The sequence below is a fragment of the Herpailurus yagouaroundi genome, unplaced genomic scaffold, assembly GCF_014898765.1.
Source record: "Herpailurus yagouaroundi ecotype Mexico unplaced genomic scaffold, PumYag 28, whole genome shotgun sequence".
NCBI lineage: Eukaryota > Metazoa > Chordata > Mammalia > Carnivora > Felidae > Herpailurus > Herpailurus yagouaroundi.
Window position 1 is genome coordinate 13,573,318 of NW_024412376.1, and position 21,838 is coordinate 13,595,155.

Genomic DNA, 21,838 nt, shown 5'->3' on the forward strand with positions numbered 1-21,838 from the left:
CATCAGGAGGCAGTCACCCTCTCCCCCTGGATGCTGGGGCTCAACACAAATGCTGGGAATGGTTGCTGCACAGAGGTTTAGAGACCCGAGGCTGATTACCTTGGGAAGCCAGGTCTGGGTGGCTCTAGTGGAAGTCACAAAACAAATGTGGGTCACTTGGCCTGGGGTAGTGAGAAGGCATGAACTTGGGGACCTTTGCTGCCCAGGTCTGTTTCTGCCCCAGGTGAGGACTGTTGACAATCAGGGGGCCACGGGCTTCCAGCTGTGCCTCTGGATCCTGGGGATGGGTGGGACGACCAGCAGAGGGAGATTTCTCTTTACCCACCCTAATTGCTTCTCCAGAGAGGGAGGCAGACAAAGGTTGCTGTGACTTACCCACACTGTCCCCTGGGCAGACTACATAATGAGAGAGAAACTGTGTGGGGGTGGGGCTGGGGAGCTGGTAAGGCTGGGGAGAGGTGCTCAGCCTCTCTGAGGAAACCCAGTTCTGATGGGATGGCCAGACCACAGAATGTAGGAGTCAACTCAGTGGGAGTGGTGGGAGGCGGGTATGTGGGGTTTCTTCCAGGGGTTTGTTAAAATGCATATTCCTGAATCCCACCTCAGACACACTGAATCAGAGTTTTCTCAGTAGAACTGTCCATTTTAATGAAGCTCTCTAGGTGGAATCCCTGGTCTATGATTTCTTTGGAAATCTTTCAGGATGTGTCCCTTTCCAAGCTGCACTTGCCTGGAGAGTTTTGCAGAGGAAGATCAGGTTACTTCTCCCCTGAACACCTTAGAAGGGTCCTTCTGGACATATAGCCTGGGTCTCAGGTATAGACTCAGATGCATGGAATTGGGGAGAAGAAGGTGGGTGGGTGGGTGGGCCTGCAGGTGACATGAGCACAGGTCTGGGTGACAAGGGAGTGGGCTTGCTGCTTGTCACCTTCCTCTGCAGGGCCTCTCTCAGCTCTGGGAAAGAGGAGTCTGAAGTGAGATATGGCATCTGGTCTCAGCATGGCCACTTACCCTGCTGTGTGATTTAGGCAATTCCCTTTTTCAGGTTTTCTCACCTGGAAAAAGGAAGTTGGACTAAATCAGTGATGAGCCACCTGACTAAACATTGTATACATCTGAGAGCTTGACAACATAGCAGTGCTAGAGCTCTAGCCAAGACTGATAAAGTCAGAATCTCTGGGCAAAGGACCTGGACATGGAGGTCTTTGGCTCCCAGCCACTGAAAGGCTGTCTTTTGAGCTGGAGCCTCTGATCCCCATCAGCTAGCCACAAGGATAGAAAGGAGAGTTTGGTTTCTTTTTACTATTGCTCACTTGTCTCTCCAACTTACTTCAAGGAGAAATCCCTAGATGGAAATGTTTGCATTACCACTGAGACTATAAGGACTTTGGCATCACTTTGAGTGATGAATGAATCAAGTTTGGAATCAGGGATTTGGACTAAGACTACAGGAATGCCAACATTTTCCCAAGGTGCTAAATGTCAGAGGCCTGAGCCAGGCTGTGCAATACGGTTGTTATAGAGAAGGGGTAGGGAGGAAGAGACACAAATATCCCCACTTTAGGTGATGGCCCTGAATTCTTTATCTCCAAGTCAGAAGAAAACACAGAGTTTTCCATTAACAGCGATTTTTAAATGTAAAGGGCAGAAATATTTGGGAGCTTAAAGCAGATGAGGTTGTAACTAAAAGGAAAATCCCATGGAGAGATAACTTTCCAGTTTAACTCTTAGCTTTATGAAACCAGCTTATCTCTAGCTCCTGATATCTATATATACGCAGAACATTCCTAAGGACATAATGCAATCAGTTGAGCAAATAAATCCCATCTAATTTACTTTTCTAAGTCTTAACTATTTTGCAGTAAGTTCATCCAACAAAGTGTTGATCACCTTTAGTTGAGTTATTTATTTATAGGGTCTGAGTCGAAATGAAGAAAGTATGATACAATGGAAAAAAGACAGGGACTTTAGACTCTGAAACATCTGTGTTTAAATCTTGGCTTTTCCCCTAACTAGCTGTGTGAGCTTAGAGAAGTTTTAAGCCTTCTCTGCGCTGGTTACCTCATTTGTGAAAAGGGGATGACAGTGTGGTCTTGCCTACTTCACAGACATGTTGGAAAGAATATACGGGGTCACATATGTCTAATATGGTAACCAACACATAATAGGCACTGAAAATGTAGCAATGCTAATGAAAATATTGATATTTTCCCAACATGAGAGTGTAACAAAGTTTCATATGCTATCTCATTTACTTCTTAACAATGCAGTGAGGAAAACATTACTTTCACAGATGTTGAAACTGAGGTGCCATCCCTGGGACTAGAGCCTATATAGGTCATAGAACTCCAAGTCCTGTGCTCCTTCCATTGCATTCTGGTGATTAGAGACAGACAATGACACTTCAATGAAGTTCCAGGTCAGTGAATGCCAGGATGGCTGTCTCTCGTTTGGGGAGGTCAGATTAGGAATCAGAAAGGTTGGAACATCTCTTAGGGGATGACTGGGGACCTCAAGTCACAGAAAGAGGTGCATGATGTATGCGTCATGTCAACTAATAGCAACAAGTTCCAGACAACCTTGCATATCACCGTATTTAAACTAAGCTCACAATACAATCTGTTCCACTGAGGGCTCCTGGCTAGGACACCAGTGCATGTAGGTGTGTGTGTATGTATATATATTTCTAGTGTAAAAACTTCAAAGAATCATCTTCACAGAAAATTTTACAACACATCAAATTTTATTAAGAATATCTCCAGCACTCAGAAGCAGAATAGATGACTACAGGTGTGAGGACACAGCCCATACCCAACATTCACTTATTTTTTATTTTTTTACTTATTTTTAAAAATTGTTTACTTTAGAGAGAGAAAGTGAGTGGGGAAGGAGCTGAGAGGGAGGGAGAGAGAATCGTAAACAGACTCCATGCTGCCAGCACAGAGCCTGATGCAGGGCTTGATCCCATGAACCATGAGATCATGACCTGAGCCAAAATCAAGAGTTGGATGCTCAACCTACTGAGCCACCCAGGCACCCCTTTTACTTATTTTTATTTTTTATTATTTTTGTTATTAATATTTACATTTAAACAACCAGGGGGAAGTTCCATTTTAGTAATTCTGAATACACAAAATGGTCCTGTATGAGTGGAACACTGATGAAAACCAGTCAAAGAAAGTCTGCCTCATCAGGCAGCTCCCCGCTCAGACAGGGCCCCGTCCTAGGCTTGCTGTGGAAGGATACAAAGAAAGGGCATTTTTTAAATCTCAAAAATGATGAATAGAATGTTAAAAAAAAATTGTAAAGGGAACAAGTAAATCAATTTCTCAAAAAAAAAAAAAAAAAAAAAAGCTAGGATCCCAGTTGAAAATGGGTAAAAGGCATACACATAAAATTTATATGCAAATAGCTTTTTAATAAACATAGAAAACTCTTTAATCTCACTAGCAATCAAACACATCAAAAATAGTACCACATTAAAATCAGGTACCATTTTTTGCCCATAAAATTAGCAAAAGAGTTCTCATCTTTAATGGCTATACCAAACACTGATGAGTGAGTGGTGGGCCAGGTGATGTTTATTAGTACAGACCTTTAGAGAAGCAATTTGGCAGCAAGATATCAAACCCTCAAAAATGCTGGTAGTTTTGGCTAATTCCATGCCTGGGAATCTATTCTAGAGAAATCATCCACAGTTCAGGAGGGAAAAGGTTAAGAAAAAACATGAAACCTATCTAAATGGTCCATGCTAGGGAAAGGAAATGGTGAAGTAAAGTATTTTATATTTGCATAATAAATTATTTAGGCATTAAAAATAGTTTTATGAAAAAATAGTTTTATTAAGATTTTGAGATAAATACAGGAAATTCTTATACTGTTAAGTCAAAAAAAAAAAAAGGAGCATATAATGATGAGCTCAATTATCAAATGGTTAGGAAAAAAAGGGGAAGGAGCCGTATCAAAATGCTAACATGAGTCAACTCTGAGTGATGGGACTGTGGGTGACTACTTTTCTTTCTTCCTGCTCTTTTTGCATTTTCTGTATTTTTCCATTACCAATATATATATTCATGAATATATATACATACAAATTAAGGAAATACACTTGGACTTTTGGGCTGAGAACAAACTTTGTCCAATGACCCTGAATTTATTCATTTTTTCCAAGTATTCACATCTGCAGAGTCGCCAAATACATTCAAGATTAGAAAAAAGCACCTCAAAGTCAAATGAGGTGAATGCCAAGAGAGGCCAAGGAGAAAAATAACTGGAGATCAATAGGCAAAAGAATGAGAGCAAAAAACAAACACATAAACAAAATACTCCTGGAACATTTCCAGTCAGGTCCATCTTCTTGGACTCAAACAGGAAAATGGAAGAGTCCAGTGGCCCTCAGGTAACAGGGCAGGTCTGAGATAAGCCTTCTTCACAACGTGCATGGGATTGGCCAGGGAGGCCTTGGGAAGCTCCAGAATTTAGAACCCAGGGACAGCGTGGTACGACCATGTCCTTGGCAAGCCCTGATCATTCTCCATGATCTCTGTGCATCTGTAGGGGACCCAGCCACACTCAGATTTGTAGACAAACTACTAATAAAAACAGACTTGTGACCACCTTGCAGCTGGATCTCTAGAAATCTAAGTCATCTCGGCCAAAGCCATCTGTCCTGTCCTTGGTGAGGTTTTTAGACCTCATTTCTGTGAAAGAGAGACTTTCAACTACATTCTCAGCTTCTAGGCCAGAGGCCTCACCTACCTCCTGCTCTGGAGTCCTTGGGCCCAAGGGTGCCACTTCTTGCTCAGAAGTGGAGCTTTCCGGATACATGCCTGTGACTTTTCTCTCTGGACTGGGGATTCCCTTGGACTCATCTTCGATGCTCCTCATGTCTCCATTCGAAGGCTTTTCTTCAGAGCCTTTCTGAGAGAGCTGAGAGCAATTTCCCAGAGAAAAGGTGCTAGAGGCGGCAAGGCCTGCTTTCCAGCCTGACCTTTGGCAGGGGGTGTCTCCATCTGGGGTAGGGAGCATTGCTGGCTTCCCCTCTTGGTCTGGGCTGCTGTTTCCAGAAGTTTCACCTTGTTGGCCCTGTACCCAGACAACTTGTGAGCTACCTTCTTTCTCACCTTGATCTCCTCCCCCTGACTCTGGCTTCCTGTCTCCCTCTGTAGTTACAGCACCATCATTCTGTCCCTCTGGACTTTGGTCACCTTCTCCGCAGGCTTCACCTTCCAAACTGCCCTCAGCTCTAAAGCCCTTCTCTGTGTTTTCATCATTCTCACCAAAGCCCTGCTCCTCCCTGCCCACTCCCTCGAAGACACTGCCTTGCCCAGGGTCTGTTTTCTCTTCTCCATTCTGAGCAACTTCACCCTCCTCTCCCACTTGGGGGTCTCCATCCCTGCCAAGGCTCTGGCTGCTCTCATCCTCACCCCCCTCCTCTGTCCCAGGATCCTGGCCTAACCCCAGCTCCAGGCCTCCATTGTCAATAGTCCCTATCCCTGAGGCGTCCCCCTGGAGAAGCTCCATCTCTCTCTTCTCTGGGACTGTCTCTGCTGCCTCCCCATTAGCACACCCTCCTTTCTTCTTTTGCAGAATGTGCTGCAGGTCAAAGGCCTTTTTGATGGGTGCACTGGTTACCCCCTTTATGTCTTTCGGGGATGTAGGGATCACTTTCTTTCTCATGCAGGCCTCACAGGGACAAAACTCCTCCCCCTCAGGCTCCCCAACCAGCCAGGTCCCCAGGGCTCCATGGAGGGTTGGCACATCCTCCACAGGGAAGGACAGGAGCCCCTGGCTTCGAGCCTGCTCGGAGAAAGCCGAGAGGTTGCGCAGGTCCCGGAGACGACGCCTGCGCTGCTCTGTCTGCAGGGACATCTCCCACCTGAGGGCTTCCCTCGCTGGCCCTGGCATCCTCCCCACTGCCCGGCTCTGGATCTTGTGGAGTTCTTTCTCAGTGCTATCCTGGAGCCGCTGGCCCACGTCCTGCTGTAACTCTGCCACCATTTGGTCCAGAAGGTCATTGCTCTGCAGGCTCCAGCGGGCTCGGATCTCGGCTGTGGCTCTGGCAAGGTCAGTCATGAAGGCTTTCTCCATCCTCTTTAGCAACTTGGTCACCCAGAGGATGTCAGGGTCCAGGGACACTCTGCAGGCTGTAGAAGAGCTCTTCTCCCCAGGCCCTTGCAAGAACTTGGTCTGGGTTTGCTCAAGGCTTGTCTCAGTTGTTTGGGGTGGCTTCTCCAAGCCAGGCTCATTGTTGGGGCCACTCTGACTTTCGCTAGCATCTGGATCCCTCTTGCTGGGGCTCCTAGGGAGCTCTGGTGGTTTCTCTCTTGTCCCTGGAGGGCAAAGTGTGGTGGAGGCAGGGTCTCCTCCTGCTTCCTCTTCCGGCACACTCTTATCTTCCTGTGCACCTTCCCCATCGTCAGAGTCAGCCTCTGACGATTCTTGTCCCATAACTCTTCCCTCTTCTGGAGATCCTTGGACACCCTCTCCTGGCAGTTCTGCTATTTCTTTTTCTTCTTCAACTTTCTCTAGTTGTACCCCCTCTTCTTGCATTGCATTTTCAACTACTTGATCCAGGTTACTGCCCAGCACCTGCTCCCCACTGTTTCTTTCTGCCTTGTCTTTCCTGGTGGCACAAGCCCATTCTTGGGAGTTTGAAGAGGCTGTAGAAACACTGGGCTGTTGCTTTTCTGGATCCTCTTGGTTCTTGGAGGTTCTAGAATCAGGCCTCTGGGAGGGGATTTTCAAGGGCAGCTCTATCCTCTCAGGGACCAGGGCGCTGTCCATGGCACAGGGTCCACTGCCTTCCCCTGAGCCTCCAGAGCCACTGCCAACATCCACACCAGATGAGGACGTTGGTGTGAAGTCCTCAGTCATGACATGGGACCTGAGGCCTGGCAGAGCCTTGCACCAGCCAAGCTCCCAGAGGCCAGAATCCAGCTCGCCTTGCCTACAGCCACACCCTGGCCACAGAGCCTGGAAGGTGCTCAGGAGCTCCTGGTACCGAGGAGACTCTGTGAACCTCACTTTGTCAGTAGGAGACCTAAGGTCTTCATCAAAGAAGTGGAGCCCAGCAAGACAGGTGATAAGGGCCCGGGCAGAGTGGCTAAGCCTCCTGCCCACTGCACTGGACACTTCAGGCAGGCTGCTGGGCCGGCCCTGCTTGGAGCCCATCAGCACCTTCATGATCTGTATGGAGGCAGAGACCTTGTGAGGAAGCACACACTGACCCACACCACAGTCCACAGCCATTCCTTTGCCTGATCCAGTCTCCCTGGGGACTTCTGAAACTCTGCTACAAGGATGGCCCTCTCCTGACTTGGAATGAGCATCACTAGTCACTGGGAGGGCTCCATCTGATTCTGCTTTCTCACTGGTGGCCCCTTCATGGGACAGTTGTCTGGCCAGAACTGGCTCCCCTAGACCTTCCTGGGAATGTTTGTCAGCATTGTCCTCCTTGGGGCCTTCTGGATCACCCCCCACCACAACTGTACTCTCATCCACCGTCTCACATTTCATGGGTATGGGCTCCTCCGGGATGTTGCTCAGCCATTCACGGACCACAGCATCTGGTGAGGCTCGGGGTAGGGCACCCAGCATCATTCTGCCATCTTCCTCTTGCTCCTCCAGGCTTTCCCTTCCACCAGCAACCTTCCCCTGTAACATTCTCCCAGACCTGGGACCACAGCTAGAGCTGCCCTTTCTCAAGGCTTTGACTGCTTTCCCCATGGCCCCTGACTGAGACCCCGGGGGCCGTGGGGGCCGTGCATCTAGCTTTTCCTCCTCCAGCTTTCTCCCATCTGGCCCCCAATCAGCACCAAGGCTACTGCTGCCTGAAGGGTGTTTCTTGACAAAAGGCCATGTCCTCGGGGGGGGTGGGACAGTACCTGCTGCATACCAAGGAGACCTCAGAGAAGGGCCCCTGGCTGCCTGATGGCTGGGAGGTCTGTAGGGTCTTAATGTTATCACTGGGGGTCTCATGGAACAGGGGTGTGCTGATTGGTGAGCAGCAGCAGTCTCGGTGGGCTCCTGGCATCCCTCCCTCAGGCTCTCCAACTGGTGGAACTAAAGGCCAGGAAAGCTTGGGAAGGTCATTCCCTGCCTTTTTGTCCAGGCCATCAGCTTGGATGCTCAAAGGGTCTGATGTGTTGGAAGGTGAGGGAGCTGGTGACCGTGCCCTGAGCTCAGAGTGACCTTCAGTCTCAGCAGAGGGAGAGTATGGGGGATAGAAATTGGAAGTACAGTCAGAATTGCTCACAGGGGTCATGAGAGCACTGCTAATCCCCTGTACATCCTGGGAATGAAGAGATGCAGAGGAGGGGGGCCCTGCGTCCCAGGAAGCCTGGTTCCTGGCACTAGGTGAGCTTCCAGAAAGGTGTGGTGCTGGGTTATCTGGGCAGGCCCTGCCTCCACTAGAAGGCCCCGGCACTTGCCTGGGAACAGCTGAGTCAAGCGGGCAGTGGATGTCCCTTCGGTTGGGGTGCTGCCTGGGGTGGCCTATCCGGGCCCCTCGGCTGTGGCTGGAAATGCTGGCAGAGGACACAGCCCTGGATCTGCCCTTCTGCTTTCTTCTGCCTGGGACTGAGGCACAGGCAGAAGGCAGAGAACAGCTTTCTGCAGTATCCCCAGAGCCAAATTGATCTGAAACCAGGGGCGATCCCATCCCAGACCTACCCCTAGCCTGGGGGCACCTGGAACCCTGTCTACTTTCCTCTGCCTGTGAGTCCTTGTTCCTCAAAGATGAGGGACTCACCGTGGGAGGACTGGGGCCTTTCCTCTGAGTGGCCTTTGGCCGGGAAGTAGTCATGACACTTGTCTTGCTTAGGCAGCCCTGGTGCTGCTCACCCATTTCACTGGACTCCTCATGAGACCCAGCACTCCCTGAGGACTCACAAGTAGCACCTGCCATGCCTCCACTCCGCTGCTTCAGGCATCTATAGTGCTCTCTGTCCTGCCCTGTTCCCTGTGGACCCGGGTCTTTACTAGTCCTGCACATGCTGCCAGCTTCCCTCCCTGCTTCTCTCTGGGAGGCAGCCCCAGAGGCCGCATGTAGGTCACAGCTGTCCATGCTGCCCTCCAGAGACCTAGAGCAGCAGGAGGAGTTGGGCTCAGAGTCTTTGGGGGGTCTGTCACTGGAGTCAAGGCTGACACTGTCTTTCCTGCTTCGTTTCCTTCCGGTGACCCCTTGGCTCCAGGGCCTCCTGGAATAGGAGTGTTGGGTCAACCTGGATCTCCTCTGAGAGGCCGTCCCCTCTTCCTGGGCAGAGTACAGGGGGTTCATCCATATCTCATATCTAGACCCTGGCTTCCACCGGCCTCGGCCAAGGCCTTTTTCACATCCTGCCTCACAGGTCCCTAGTCCTTGTGCTCCAGGTTCCGAGGAGCCCCCAGGGTGACTCTCACACACACAGTGGAGGGGATCCACCTCCCCCAGAACAGGGACCTCTCCATTGGCTCCCGTGAGGACACTGGCCCTCCCCACCCTCCTGGACCACAGAAGTGCATCCTCGCCAAGTAGGTGGAAACGGACTTTCATCTCTACAGACAGGCTGCCATCCTCATTCATGTGGACCTTTTTCTCAACATCATCACTGGCCACCAATGGGCCAAGCTGGGTGGGCGTGTCCTGAGGATATCTTTCAGAAGGAGGGCCCATCTGGGCCTGATGCAGGGACACTGGGGGGTCACTGAGACCAGACCTCTCCGACAGCAAGGAAAACCGCCGTGGCCGACTGCCCGACCTGGACCTTGAGTGGATCACACTCTGCTTGGCCTTTGGCCCCCAGCTTCCTGGCACATAATAAAAATAAGAAAAAAGAGGAAAGACAGTGAGCTACTAGGGGGAGCTTCAGAGTAAGAGAATAAAGGCTGGTCATGAGCCTTTCATCACCTCAACACCCCTACCACCTCCCAAAACACAAAGTAAGGGCAGAAACCACTCTAGAATGAATATCCAGTCTGCAGTTTGTGAAACAGCAAAGCCTAGTGAGATGAAATTGAAGTCTGAATTCAATCTCAACTCTGCCACTTCCTTACTGTGTAGTTTTTGGCAGAGCCTCTTTACTGAGTTGTAAAATAAGAATAACAGTAGGTTTGTTTTGATGATGCAAGGCAGTGCCTATAAAACTTTCTGTAGACGTTCTAGCACAAAGTAGGTTCTTGGTAGATAGCAGAGTTGGTAGGCAGAGCAGCAGTGCCCAGAGCTAATTCCTGGCCCTGCTCATGCCCACCCCCAACACAGAACGCAAAATCAATAAGCTGCTGCACAGGTGTCTGACTGGAAACTGTAAAATGCTTTTCAATTATTAAGGGTGATTTATCATCCTAACACTCATCAAGCTTTGGGGTTGATCCATGATTTCAAGGAAAGACCTGGACACACAATAGCAAGTCTTGATAGTCAACCCTGCACCCTAGCCTTGAAAAGAGAAAGAAAGGGAGCCACTGAGAGAAGAAAGAAGGGATACCAAGAAAGAATAAAGCCCTTAGTACTTTCTCATTTCATCTCTTGAACTAATGCATGGCAAAAGGAAAAGACTAGTGGGGGCTGAGGCTACAGCCAGCAAAAGAACAGATCTCCCCACTTGAGTCCATCTGGACGGAAGGTTTTTCCAAGCTTTCCTCTTCCATAAGCACCTAATGAGACTGAGGGCTCCTCCAAAGGGGAGGTCTGTGGCTAATAGGTCTTTGTACCTCTAGCACCTGGCATGCAGCGATCACCAAAATCATTATTGTCATTTCTTAACAGATTTTCACAATGGATATTATTTTGTTTATTTACCAAAGATCTCCTAATTCCTGTTTTCTTAAATACCAGACTCCTTTCTCCATACCCCAGTCAAATGTTCAGCCTGATTAAGGTTGATGATGATAATAAAGAGGAAAAGGCAAGAGTTACCCAAAAAAACTAGGATACTCCAAAATTGGGGCCAAAAGGCAGGTTTTTAAAATTATCTGGAAAGGATATCTTCCCAGTCCTACTGAACCACTATCCAGTGAAAAATTGAGGAAACGCCAAAACTAACTCACCAGTTTTATTTCTTGAAATCTGCCCAGATAAAGTTTCAATCCCATATCTTCTGGAATCTTCTATTGCCAGAGGTTTGAAAGACTCATAACCAGCACATACTAGCACCGAGGGGCTGTGCAGCAGACCGTTCCAAGAGTCCACCTGAAGAAGGAGAGTGTTGAGTTTTAGGAAGCTTAGCTTGCAAAACCCACCTTCTTCCCGAGGAGACATAGGTACCGGAAAAATCCCCTCACACTGGACCTTTCCTGAGGTTTGCACATCTCACCCCAGAATTCTGATTCAAGGAAAGGATCCTATCCACTTGCCATAACACCTCCATAACTAGCTAGGGCCTGAGGTCCTACCACTATGACCTTCCTTTCTACCTACACCCTCTCCCTCCACCTCGAATGAGGCCTGTGGTTTAGGGACTATTCTGGATGTCTCAGGTGGGAAACACTTCAAGAAATCTTTGGCCCACTTCCCTGCTTGCCCTTGCACCCTCCAGAATACGTATTTTTTAAAAACAACCAGAAGGTCCTACATCTTCCCTATGGAGATCTGATTTACTATCTCACTCTTTTCCCACACAGAGTTCTCTCCTGGGTCCTATCTGTGCTTTCCAATATAATCTTGAGGCCATTGCTTCTACCTTCAACCCTTCTGGAGTGGAAAAGGGCAAGGCTGTTCTCTCTACAGGTAGTCATTCTCTTCCAGGCTTCTCCATTGGTTTTCTAGGCTCCTGCCCAGAGGCTTGTGTCATCCTTTCCCACCCACCCCAGGACATCCTGGGCTGGGTACCTATCAGGCAATATTGCATTCCAGGAAACAGGACCCTGCTTTTAGAAAAATCTCACGTGGGCCTGAGGCCCCTGCGTATGTGAGACGTTGCACTATTTATGACATTATATTGTAAGTAACAGTGTTGGGGTATTTAGTTTCATCTTCAAAGGGCTGTATATGTTCTTTTTTATTTTCTCAAATTAGAAGGGTATGTTCATTAACAAGGAAATGGAAAAAAAAAAAGACCTTTTGCATCCTGTCTCCACAAATGACATTAAATTAGCTGTACATCAGATCTTTCAACCTAGTTAATTAGAAGTTTGTTTCAAACTACTGGGTACATTTCTTGGTTGATTTGGAGCTCTAGTCAATCACAAAAATACAAACATGACCCAAGTCTATCAATTTATAGATGTAGTCATGTTTCTAGGAAATCAGACTTTTCTAAGGGGAAAAAAAATAATTGAGGGCTAAATGATGCTCCCATTCTGGAAAGAGGTTGAGGTTTAGGATCCACACACACAAAAGGAGAGTTATTGAGAGTGTTAACCCAGTTGAGGACCTGAAAACTGAGTTATGACCCAAGCCTGTGCTGGGGAGATACAACATCCTTTTGTTAACAGAAACTCTAATAGTTCTGCAGTAATTCTATATGAAATTACACTAATATTTTTTTCTCTAACTTGTTTGTACCTCTCCCTCTCACCCTTCCCTCTAACCTGTTGCTAATTGAAAGCAGGGACCTAGACTTATTTCTCTGTGTACTCTGCATGTAGCTCATGCTAGTACATAGCAATGTGCCATAATTTAAAAGTTTTCTTACATGATAACTCTTAAATCATTAATGATGATTGTATCATTTGCCAGCCATGCAACCATGAGCAAACTACTTAGCCTCTGTGCCTCAGTTTTCTTACCCATGCAAATAAAAGAATGGCATTAACCACCTCATGAGTTTGTGCAGATGTCATGTCCTAAATTAGTCAATCTCTATTTTACTCTTTCTGCTATAATTTCCAGTACTGCAGAGCATACAAAGCTCCCTAGACTCCTTTGCAGCTATAACTCTAACCATGAAATAGTTTCCAACAATTAGATGCACTTGTACAAGGTATGGAAAATGACAATGTAGCAGAGGTCATCTTTCTTTTGATTTTGACTGTTGTCACAAGAAAAAAAAAGTCAAAGGTACAAAGGAGCATGTGCAGCTGAGATGGCAAAAGTCACACTCATTGTTCCAGTACCTAGTCACCAGCTTTCTGGATACCAATAAACAGTAGTGGTATATCACCTGCCTGATTCTGGACCACAGCAGTGGTGAGCTGATACTGAACTCAATTATTCTAGTGACAGCCCCCCAAAAACCCACTTGCTTGATTGTGTGAGAGGTATCTACCCAGATAGGTCAATGATGTTCTCGGAACTAGTTCCAGAAATCAAATGTATGCTCCTGCAGCTTCCCAATCTTTAAACACAAAACTCTCTGTGTATAATTTCTTCGTGCTTACAATACCTACAGAGGTTTTTTTTTTCCTGTACTGAATCATAGCTGATTAAAAGTGCAGTATCAGAGATTGTTACATGCAATAGACACTCAAGAATGGGAATCTAGGATTAGTTATCTGATTATCTGACATGATTGGGTTTAAAGGCAGTGATAATCTGGTTACAATGGGACACTGGTGGCCTATGGCACAAAGTGATAAAACAGATTCTTGAGTGATCACCTCTGATAGTAGAATGTAGTGCTTACTGAGAGCAGGATTTTGACTATCCCTGGCTGCCTTGATAATGAGAGCTGAAAGGATTATACAGTAGGCTGACTTCTCTGACTTAAAGAAAATGGCAAGCTTAAGGTCTAAGCTCTCAGTTCTGGGAGCTGGACCTGGGTGCTTCTACTACTACTGTAAAAGACTCTTTTTCTCTTGTAGTCAAACATCAGATGCAGAAACTGATTCTGCTAGTTGTTGAAATACAAATGAAATGGTTGTTATATGATCCATCAAGCCACAAAGCAGGTATGTCAAAGCAGCACTCCATCATCAGGTGGTGGTGACATGTACTATATCAGGCTCCAGATGTTTGCACTGAAGGCATATGTAAATTGCATGAACCACACTCTCAGTTCACGTGCTTCTGCTGCATTGCCATCTCTCCTCCCCACACACCTACAACTTCCTGGGGAAGTTCCCTATGACCAGTTAACTGAAGATGAAAATATTTGATTCTGGCTTTCAGATGGTTTCACAGGGTATGCTGACACAAGTCAAAAATTGACCGCTGCAGCATGACAGACCCACTTAGGGGGGCATTAAGGGCAGTGGTGAAGGAAAGTACAAGGAACAATGTTGTTGATTGGCTACTTTTCATGGAAGGAGCAAGGGAAGGAGGTTCTATGGCAATTTATGGGCAGTGATTAGCAGTTCAATATGAGAATCAGGGACTTGGAAGGAGTAGGACTGGAGGGTTAGTGACAAGGAACTCTGGAGAGGAATCTGTGTCCAGAGAGAGAGAACATTTGTGTCCCATTGTATGCTCACCAGAAGGTTATAATCATGTGGACAAATGACCTGTACAATAGATGTTAGCCATTATCTTCCTCCAACCACCCCAAGTTGTGCTCAATTGGCTCAAACAAAGTGGCAAAGTAAACATGAACTAGAAACATAAACTACCTTATTCATGTGGATCTGACTGCCAACTCTGCTGAGGCTCCAATCTGCCAAGAACAGAGATCCATGCTAAACTTATGCCAAAATACTTGCAATTTGCAACATACCTTGAGGTATTCAGCCAGCCATCTCTTGTGAAGATAATGACATTGAATCCACCCCTCCCCCTCCATGATGGAAATGTGTACTCATTGGAATAGACACTAATTTTGCTTACATATTTTCTTCCTTCCCAACATCCTTCTAGTATCACCATCCTTGGACTTACTAAATACCTTACTCATCATTGCCATAATCCATGAAGATTAGTTCTATCCAAAGAACTGATTTTATAGCAAAAAAAGTGAGCCAATGCACTAACACACATTTAATTCACTGTGTAGACATATATACCATTGCCCCAAAGTAGCTATAACTTATAGAACAGTGGATCATTCTACGGGAGGCTCAGTTTGAGCACCAGCTGAAAGGTATCACTTTACGATGTTGAGGCATTGTCTTGCAGGATGTGATACATGCTCTTGACTGGCAACCAATATACAGTATAGTGCTGTTTCTCCATAGGCAACAGATGCCTGGGAATTAAAGGTGAGAATGAGAGCAGTTCCTCTCACTGTTACACCTATGACCTAACTGAAAATATTTTGTTTCCCATCCCAACAACTTCAGGCTCTGCTAGTTCGGAAGTCCCTGGATCTAAGGGGAAATGTTCCAACCAGGAGACACAACAGTGGGTCAGTGAAGTTGAAAGTTGAGACAGCACAGTTGAAAGTTTAAAGGATCCCTTACCTGGCCATATGGTGATTCTTGCAACAATGAACCACAAGGCAACAAGGGGGTTTCTGTATTGAATGGGATGATTGATTCTGATTATTAAGGGGAAATAGGGCTGCTGTAATGCAATAGGATCGGGGAAAAGTCATCTATTGCTCAGGGAATTCCTTGGGTGCTTTCTGTAGCTGTCATATTCAGTGGTAAAAGTTAACCCAGAAGCTCATGAAGAACCTCCAAGGGCTCAGAGTCCACAGGAAAGATACAGCACATGCTAGCAAATAGTAAATGCACCATAATTTAGATTGTAGAAATGGTTCAGTCACTCTACCACATCCATAACCACATTAAGCTGAGGTGCTGGCAGAGGTCAGAGGGAACACACAAAATGGACAGTAGAAGGAAACCTAATACCATCAATGGCCTTGCAGTAGATAACCTGGTTTACTTCACAGCTTTGGTAGGTGTGAAACAATTTTCTATGTTTTGCCTTTGCCTCCATCTGGCACTTTATACAAGGTATTTTGGTGGTTGTGGACTTGATAGCTAAATCTTAACACAGAGGCTACAAGGTGGGCTTGTCCCCAGAGGATGGATGGTACAGTTCTAATGTGACCCTGATGTGACTCGGAGTTGGGGAGGAAGTGCATATGTTCTGACTGTAGGAAGGACAGCTACATTCTTAGGTGAGAACCTGCTGCTGTAGATGCTGCTTATAAATTTAAGTAGTGGTAGAGTAGTATATACAGGTGTTAAATAGTGATAGGAGTGGATTATGGGGAGACTGTGCATTAGATCAATCCACCTCTTTCCCCTATCACGCCCACCTACAGTGCACATTTATGTTCTGCAAAATCTGGAAAGGCAAAAATTACATTCACTAGCCTTCTTTAAAGTTAGGACTGTATGAAGATTGGGTTCTCCATCAATTAGACGTACTTGATCAAGTCTGGGAAAGCAAGTGAGACAGACACTATCTCTTCTTGATTCTTGTTGTTGTTGTTGCAAAGCAAATGTGTGGGTACCAGACAGCTACAGTAGCCCAGACAGCAGTGTCTGGACTCGGCACCCCAGTGTTCCTGCATGTCAATAATGTCAACATGCAGCTGTGGCAGTTTCCTGATCCCAGCTTTACAAACTTGGCTGCCACTGCAGAGAAGTACCCTTCAATTCAATAATCACAGTAGCTTCAAGCAGGGTAGTAGCTTCCTGCAGACCAGCTCAGAGCTCATGCCTCCAATTGTTCAAAGATTTGGAAATCCCCTGATGCCCTGTATTAGATTGCTTTCTGCTAAAGGTACTTTGAGTAGTTTTCATGTTTTGCACTGAATTCTCACCGAAATAGGTGGGATTGGATAACAGAAGGATTGGATGAGGAAATAATAAAAATGTGCAAGGCGTGGTGTCTGGCACTTACTAAGTGCTCACTAAATGGTAGCCAGAATATAAATAATAATTGCTTGTTTAACTGACTGCATGTTTCTATTCACCTTTAATTAATAGCAGGGCAATCTGTGCTTCATTTTAAGGGATAACTTCCCGATTCCATCAAAGTATTTCGATCTGAGGGCCAAAGAACTTTTTAGAGGAAATATCATACCCAGACAGCCTACCTTTTCTCCACTGGTCGTATACACCTGTTTCACAGGAAAGTGCAGAAGATCTGAGGCTTTGCTGAGAAAGGCCGTCAGGTTCCTTGTATTTCTGTGACTGAGAACCACTGTCTTCTGGAACCTAGGGTCCCCATTCTTAATCAGCATTATCCTCCTTGGGACCTTAGGACCCTTGCAGGAAGAGGATGTTCCTGGCGCCTCACCCCGGCTTTCAAATTCCCTTGACTGCTGAGCAGATGAGGTTCCCCCTTGTGGCCAGCCTGGTCCACTGGGTGTTTTGGGGGGCTTCTTATCAGAGCAGAGGTAGCAGCCACCATCTTCCAGCTGTTCCAGGGCACTGAGGCCATGCAGGCCCCGGGGCGTAGTGACAGAGCGCACCCCAAAGGAGAGAGGCATGCGCTGAGAGAGCTCATCCATCAGAGCACCGAAGCTCTTGAAAGCGCGCTGGTCAACAGCCAAGCGAACGCCAGCAAACCGGGGATCCCCTCTCTTGAGGAAGGTTATCTTCTTGGCTGGTGTGATCTGGGTGACAGAGGGAGTCCGGGCCACAGAAGGCAGTAGGCACTCCCGGTGGCTCGGGGCCTGGGCATCTCTCAGGGTGCTGTTCATGGCGTGGAGGTCCAGGCAGCTGAAAGGGATTAGAGGAAGAGGAGAGTCAGAGAGAAACCTGCGAGAGTTTGCATTTCTCTCTCCTTTTTAGAGAGGCGCCTCCTGGCCATCCCAAATTTGTTCCACTCGGCTACATAGAAGCTGGTTAACCCATTTTGACAGGAATAGAAGGAAGGCCAAAGGTTTGGCACCAGACAGATACGAATTCAAATCCCAACTCCCCACTTAATACCCAGGAGGTTAATGACATAATCTTCATCTTGGTGGATCTCACCTCTAAGATGCAGCCATGTTCACTCTGCATAGTGACTATAATGATTAACTGAGTTTACACGTACAGAACACCTGGCATAGAGTAAGCATCAATAAATTCTTCTTCCTTTCCTTCCCCTTGCTGTTTCTCTTACCCTCTTCTACCACCTTGAACTCCTTTAATACTTTAGAGCTTGTCTCCTAAAGAGGTGGGTAAATAAAGAGAAGACCATATAACACAAGTATAAGAACATGGGACAGGCATTCAGGAGACTTGGGTACCTTGCCTGCTCTCTCAGTGCAAGGTTTTGTGTGTAACCCTGGAGGGATTCCCAGCAATCTGGATTCACATCTTCTAGGTACCAGGTGAGCAGAATCCCTTGGTCACAAACCACTCGGGAGATGGGAGGGTAGACGAGGAGACTTGTAGCCCAAAGAGGATGCCACCGTGTCTTTTCTTTATTATATGGTAATGTTTGCATTAATGTAAAAAGAATGTCCCCCTCCTTGCATCCCTCCAAAGTCTTTGGAAGATGTGTAATAAACCCTATGGGAGAATACCCCAGCCCACTTCCATCGATGTGGAAGATTGGTGGCTTAGCCTAGCTTTGATAGGATCAAGCCCATTTGTCAAACTGTTCATTTCTATTCCCACCTCAGGGGAACCCCCATTGTCTTGCCCTGGACCCTTGGAAAAGCCTCCCACAGGCTCTTCCTGTCCAGATCACCCTGCTCTGTTCTGTGCACCTGCCGGTCAAGTTGTCCTAAAACCTAGTTTTTACCTAGACATTTCCTATGCTCCAAATCCTTCAATTGATTCCCCAGTGTCTGAAAAAGAAGTTTGGGCCATTTACCCCCACAATTAAAGGGCTTCTCAGGCTTGCTTCTGGCTGCCCCTTGAGCCTCAGCTCCTATTTATTTCCTGCAGGAATTCTCCACTCCCATCAGGCTGCCTGGCTCAGAGGCTCTCCCTGCATGGCAGCCCCTATCCTTCTGCACCCTGCCTTGGCTTACCTCCTTTGTGAAGCCTGCACCAGATCCCTAGTCCGGGGCAACTTCCGTTTTCAGTATATCTCCCCCCGATATTTCCAATATTCTGGGCCTGTATCCCTTCTGGCCAAGTACCCCAAGCCTGGGAAGCAAATCTGTACTGCCCAGAGCTCCAAGCCCCATGCTTGACACAGATCAGAGGCCCAGGAAATACAAACCAATTAATAACACCCATATTTCACAGAACTCATAACAACGCTCAATCCTGTCAGTAAACTGATACTTGATGAATCATGACCAAGTGAGGAGTCTTCCCTGCTTCCACGTGGTTCAGACCATAGCAGGATCCTCATAAATGTGCACACGGCAAGTAAACATGATCTTCCCTGCTGCAGCCATTAATCCTACTTACGGCTCAGTGGTGCCCCCATCTCCCTTTCTTACCTTTACTCTCTATTTATCCGCATTCATCTTAGGGAAAGAACTCTTCTCTCATTTTCAAAATCTTGGAGCACAAAGAGGCCTTTTAATCCACTCTCATCTCTGGTACAAACTTTGTAATTAGGTTCTTCAAACTCCTCCCTCCCAGCTAATCCCTTTAAGCTGCTTTCTTAGGCCTCCCACTAACATCCCTGCAGTGGTCATAAGCTGTTACCCAGGCATGTCTTCCTGCAGGACTAACTTTTCTTCCTACTTGATTTCCATTTTCGCTTATGATAATGCACATCCTTCTTGGCCCTTCCGAAGGGACTGAGAGAGGGGCAAGGAGGGTCACCGTGTCCCCCAGTATCACCATGTCCCCAAGGTCAGTGTTCTCCGCTGTCACTGCATTCTTCAATGTCACCACGTCCCCCAGCATTGCCACGTTCCCCAACATTCTGCTGCCTCCAAGGGCTTTTCTGCTTCTTGCAAACTATTTCTGGGCAGAGAGAGCCTCTCTGGAAACCTCTGAGACAGCAACTCTGCAGTGAAAAGGGGAGCCTTCAAGCAGAACCTGGCCTGCAGCACAGGCAAAGACCCTTCTGTCATTCCTTGAGGACCCAGGCAAAAGCTAAACATTGCAACATATGCTCAAGGGGCTGACTGCCCCTTTCTTCTGGCATTCTTCTAGAAAATCACATCTTTTTGAGTTAGAATTCTCAATATCCAACTGGGTTTTTGAAATAAAAAGAGAAATGGATCCTAAGTACTGAAGATCAGGCTAGCAGCAGTCACAGTTCACCATGAAGGCTCCTTCCCAGCATGAGACCAAGCGCACATGAGACCAAGAAGCTGAGGGAACTTACTGGTCATTCCCTGCTGAATGTACCTGCACTCAAATAACTGGCAAGATGCTGCATATACATAAACACACACACACAGACGTACACACACATGTGCATGCACACATATACAGGCACATGTTAGAAAAAACATTTAGGACCCAGGAGAATGAGCTGAAGGACCCAGGGTGGCCTAGATCTGTGGACTAGGAAAGGTGAGGGCATACATGACTCACACTGCTCCTCGCAGGAAGGTGAGGCAACTGCTTGCTTTCCAGCCTCATTGATTGAAACAAACAGGTTCAACTTCATCTCTTGGCAAGTCTCTGAGAAGCATGACCTTCTCTTGCAGCTACGGGGAAGGGAGAAGCAAATCGATTTTCCTTTTCAAGGAGGCTTAATGAACTTTTGATTCATTCACCTTCAAAACAACCTGGCCATACCAGGTTATTCATTCAATCACCCATTCGTTCACTCATATGTGTACCCATCAAAGATTTCTGAGCATCTAGTGGGTACTAGGGTCCATGCTGGGTCCTGGAAATATGAAGATTGCAGCGACATTTCATGAACCTTCAAAAAGTTCACATTTTAGTGTGACAAGCAAGGACATCATTAAAATGTAACATAAAAAATGTTCTGAGATATATAGATATAGATATATTATACACAGGGTGTGACAAAAAGCAGATTAAGAGGAACAGCAAATCAGGGAAGACTTCCTGACAGAGGTGACATGCAGCCTCCTGAGTTGAGACCTAAAGGACAATTTAAGGATTAACCAGAGAAGGAAGAAGTTAGGACCAGCATGACAAATAGATATGGCTTTGGTGCCAATTCTGAACAACCAGGTGGGCAGGTGGAAGGACTGGAGGAAAGGTGTCCAGGCTTCCTGTGTGTTGCAATCAGCTAGCAATGTTGCCATAGCATCAAGGCAGAGATGGGCCAGAGAAGTACCAGTCACTTGCCATCCCTGCTCTGCTCAGGGCATTTGGGATGGGGGAGTATGTGCAAAGTTGCAGCAGAGGGAGAAAGCTTGGGCATTCGAGAAGAGCCTTCGAGGGTGTCATCCTAATATTTTAGAAAGACCCCTCTGACAACAGTAGGGAGAATGGGGCCTGGGAGAGCAGGACGGTAATTGGTGAGTGAAGGTCAATTGCTGTGGACTGATCCCGCAGAGGCTGAGAAGGCACTAGAGGGACTGGTGACCAACAAGCGGGCTGTGGAGGGCGCTGCAAGGGAGGACGAGGTCCTGCGTGGCGCTCGGGGTTCAGGCTCAGGGACTTGAGTGGGAGGTGGCACTGTCTACTCATCCAGCGAGGTTGCAGAGGGAGGAGCAGTTTTGGAGGAAGGGGTGAGGGGGTGGTGGGAAGGGTCATCCTCTGGGCGGGAGCAGGTGCACCGCCCAGGAGTGCATCTGACATGGCTTTATTTAGGGAGCCGGTGGATGCCCCGTGAGGATAAAGCAGCTCAGACACAGCTCTGGCACCAGGTACCTCAACAGCAGAACCCAAAGTCCCCCTCTGCTGAAGCTTAAGAGGCCAAAAGTGGCAAAAGCAAACTCGGGTTCCCTACGTTAGATCTAAGAACAGGTAAGTGAAGAAAAGGAGGACAGTATCCCAGTCTGGCAAAAATAGTGGGGAAATAAGAAGCAGATGTTGTTGCAGGCCAAGGTGACCAACTGTTCCAGCTTACTGGGGACATCTTGCCTAGTTTTATTTATTTATTTATTTATTTAATGTTTTATTTCGAGAGTGAGAGCAAACGAGCAGAGGAGGTGCAAACCCTGACCATTCAGAATCCCGTAATAAATACATCCCATGCAACATTCTGCCAACACCATCCCCTAAAAAGAGGGAAATCCCACAGGGTTTTTTT

At 47.0% G+C, this 21,838-nt stretch overlaps 1 protein-coding gene across 1 annotated transcript in view; it reads right to left on the reverse strand.

The window, feature by feature from the left end:
* Positions 1-3,818: 3,818 nt before the first annotated feature.
* The window catches only part of RP1L1 (RP1 like 1), a 50,853-nt gene continuing 32,833 nt past the window's right edge, over positions 3,819-21,838 (reverse strand). Inside the window, 5 exon segments of the mRNA XM_040469757.1 lie at positions 3,819-7,827; positions 7,829-9,789; positions 11,029-11,170; positions 16,848-17,475; positions 20,197-20,312. Of these exon segments, the coding sequence (XP_040325691.1) occupies positions 4,633-7,827; positions 7,829-9,789; positions 11,029-11,170; positions 16,848-17,456 (5,907 nt within the window). The 5' untranslated portion in view covers positions 17,457-17,475; positions 20,197-20,312 and the 3' untranslated portion in view covers positions 3,819-4,632.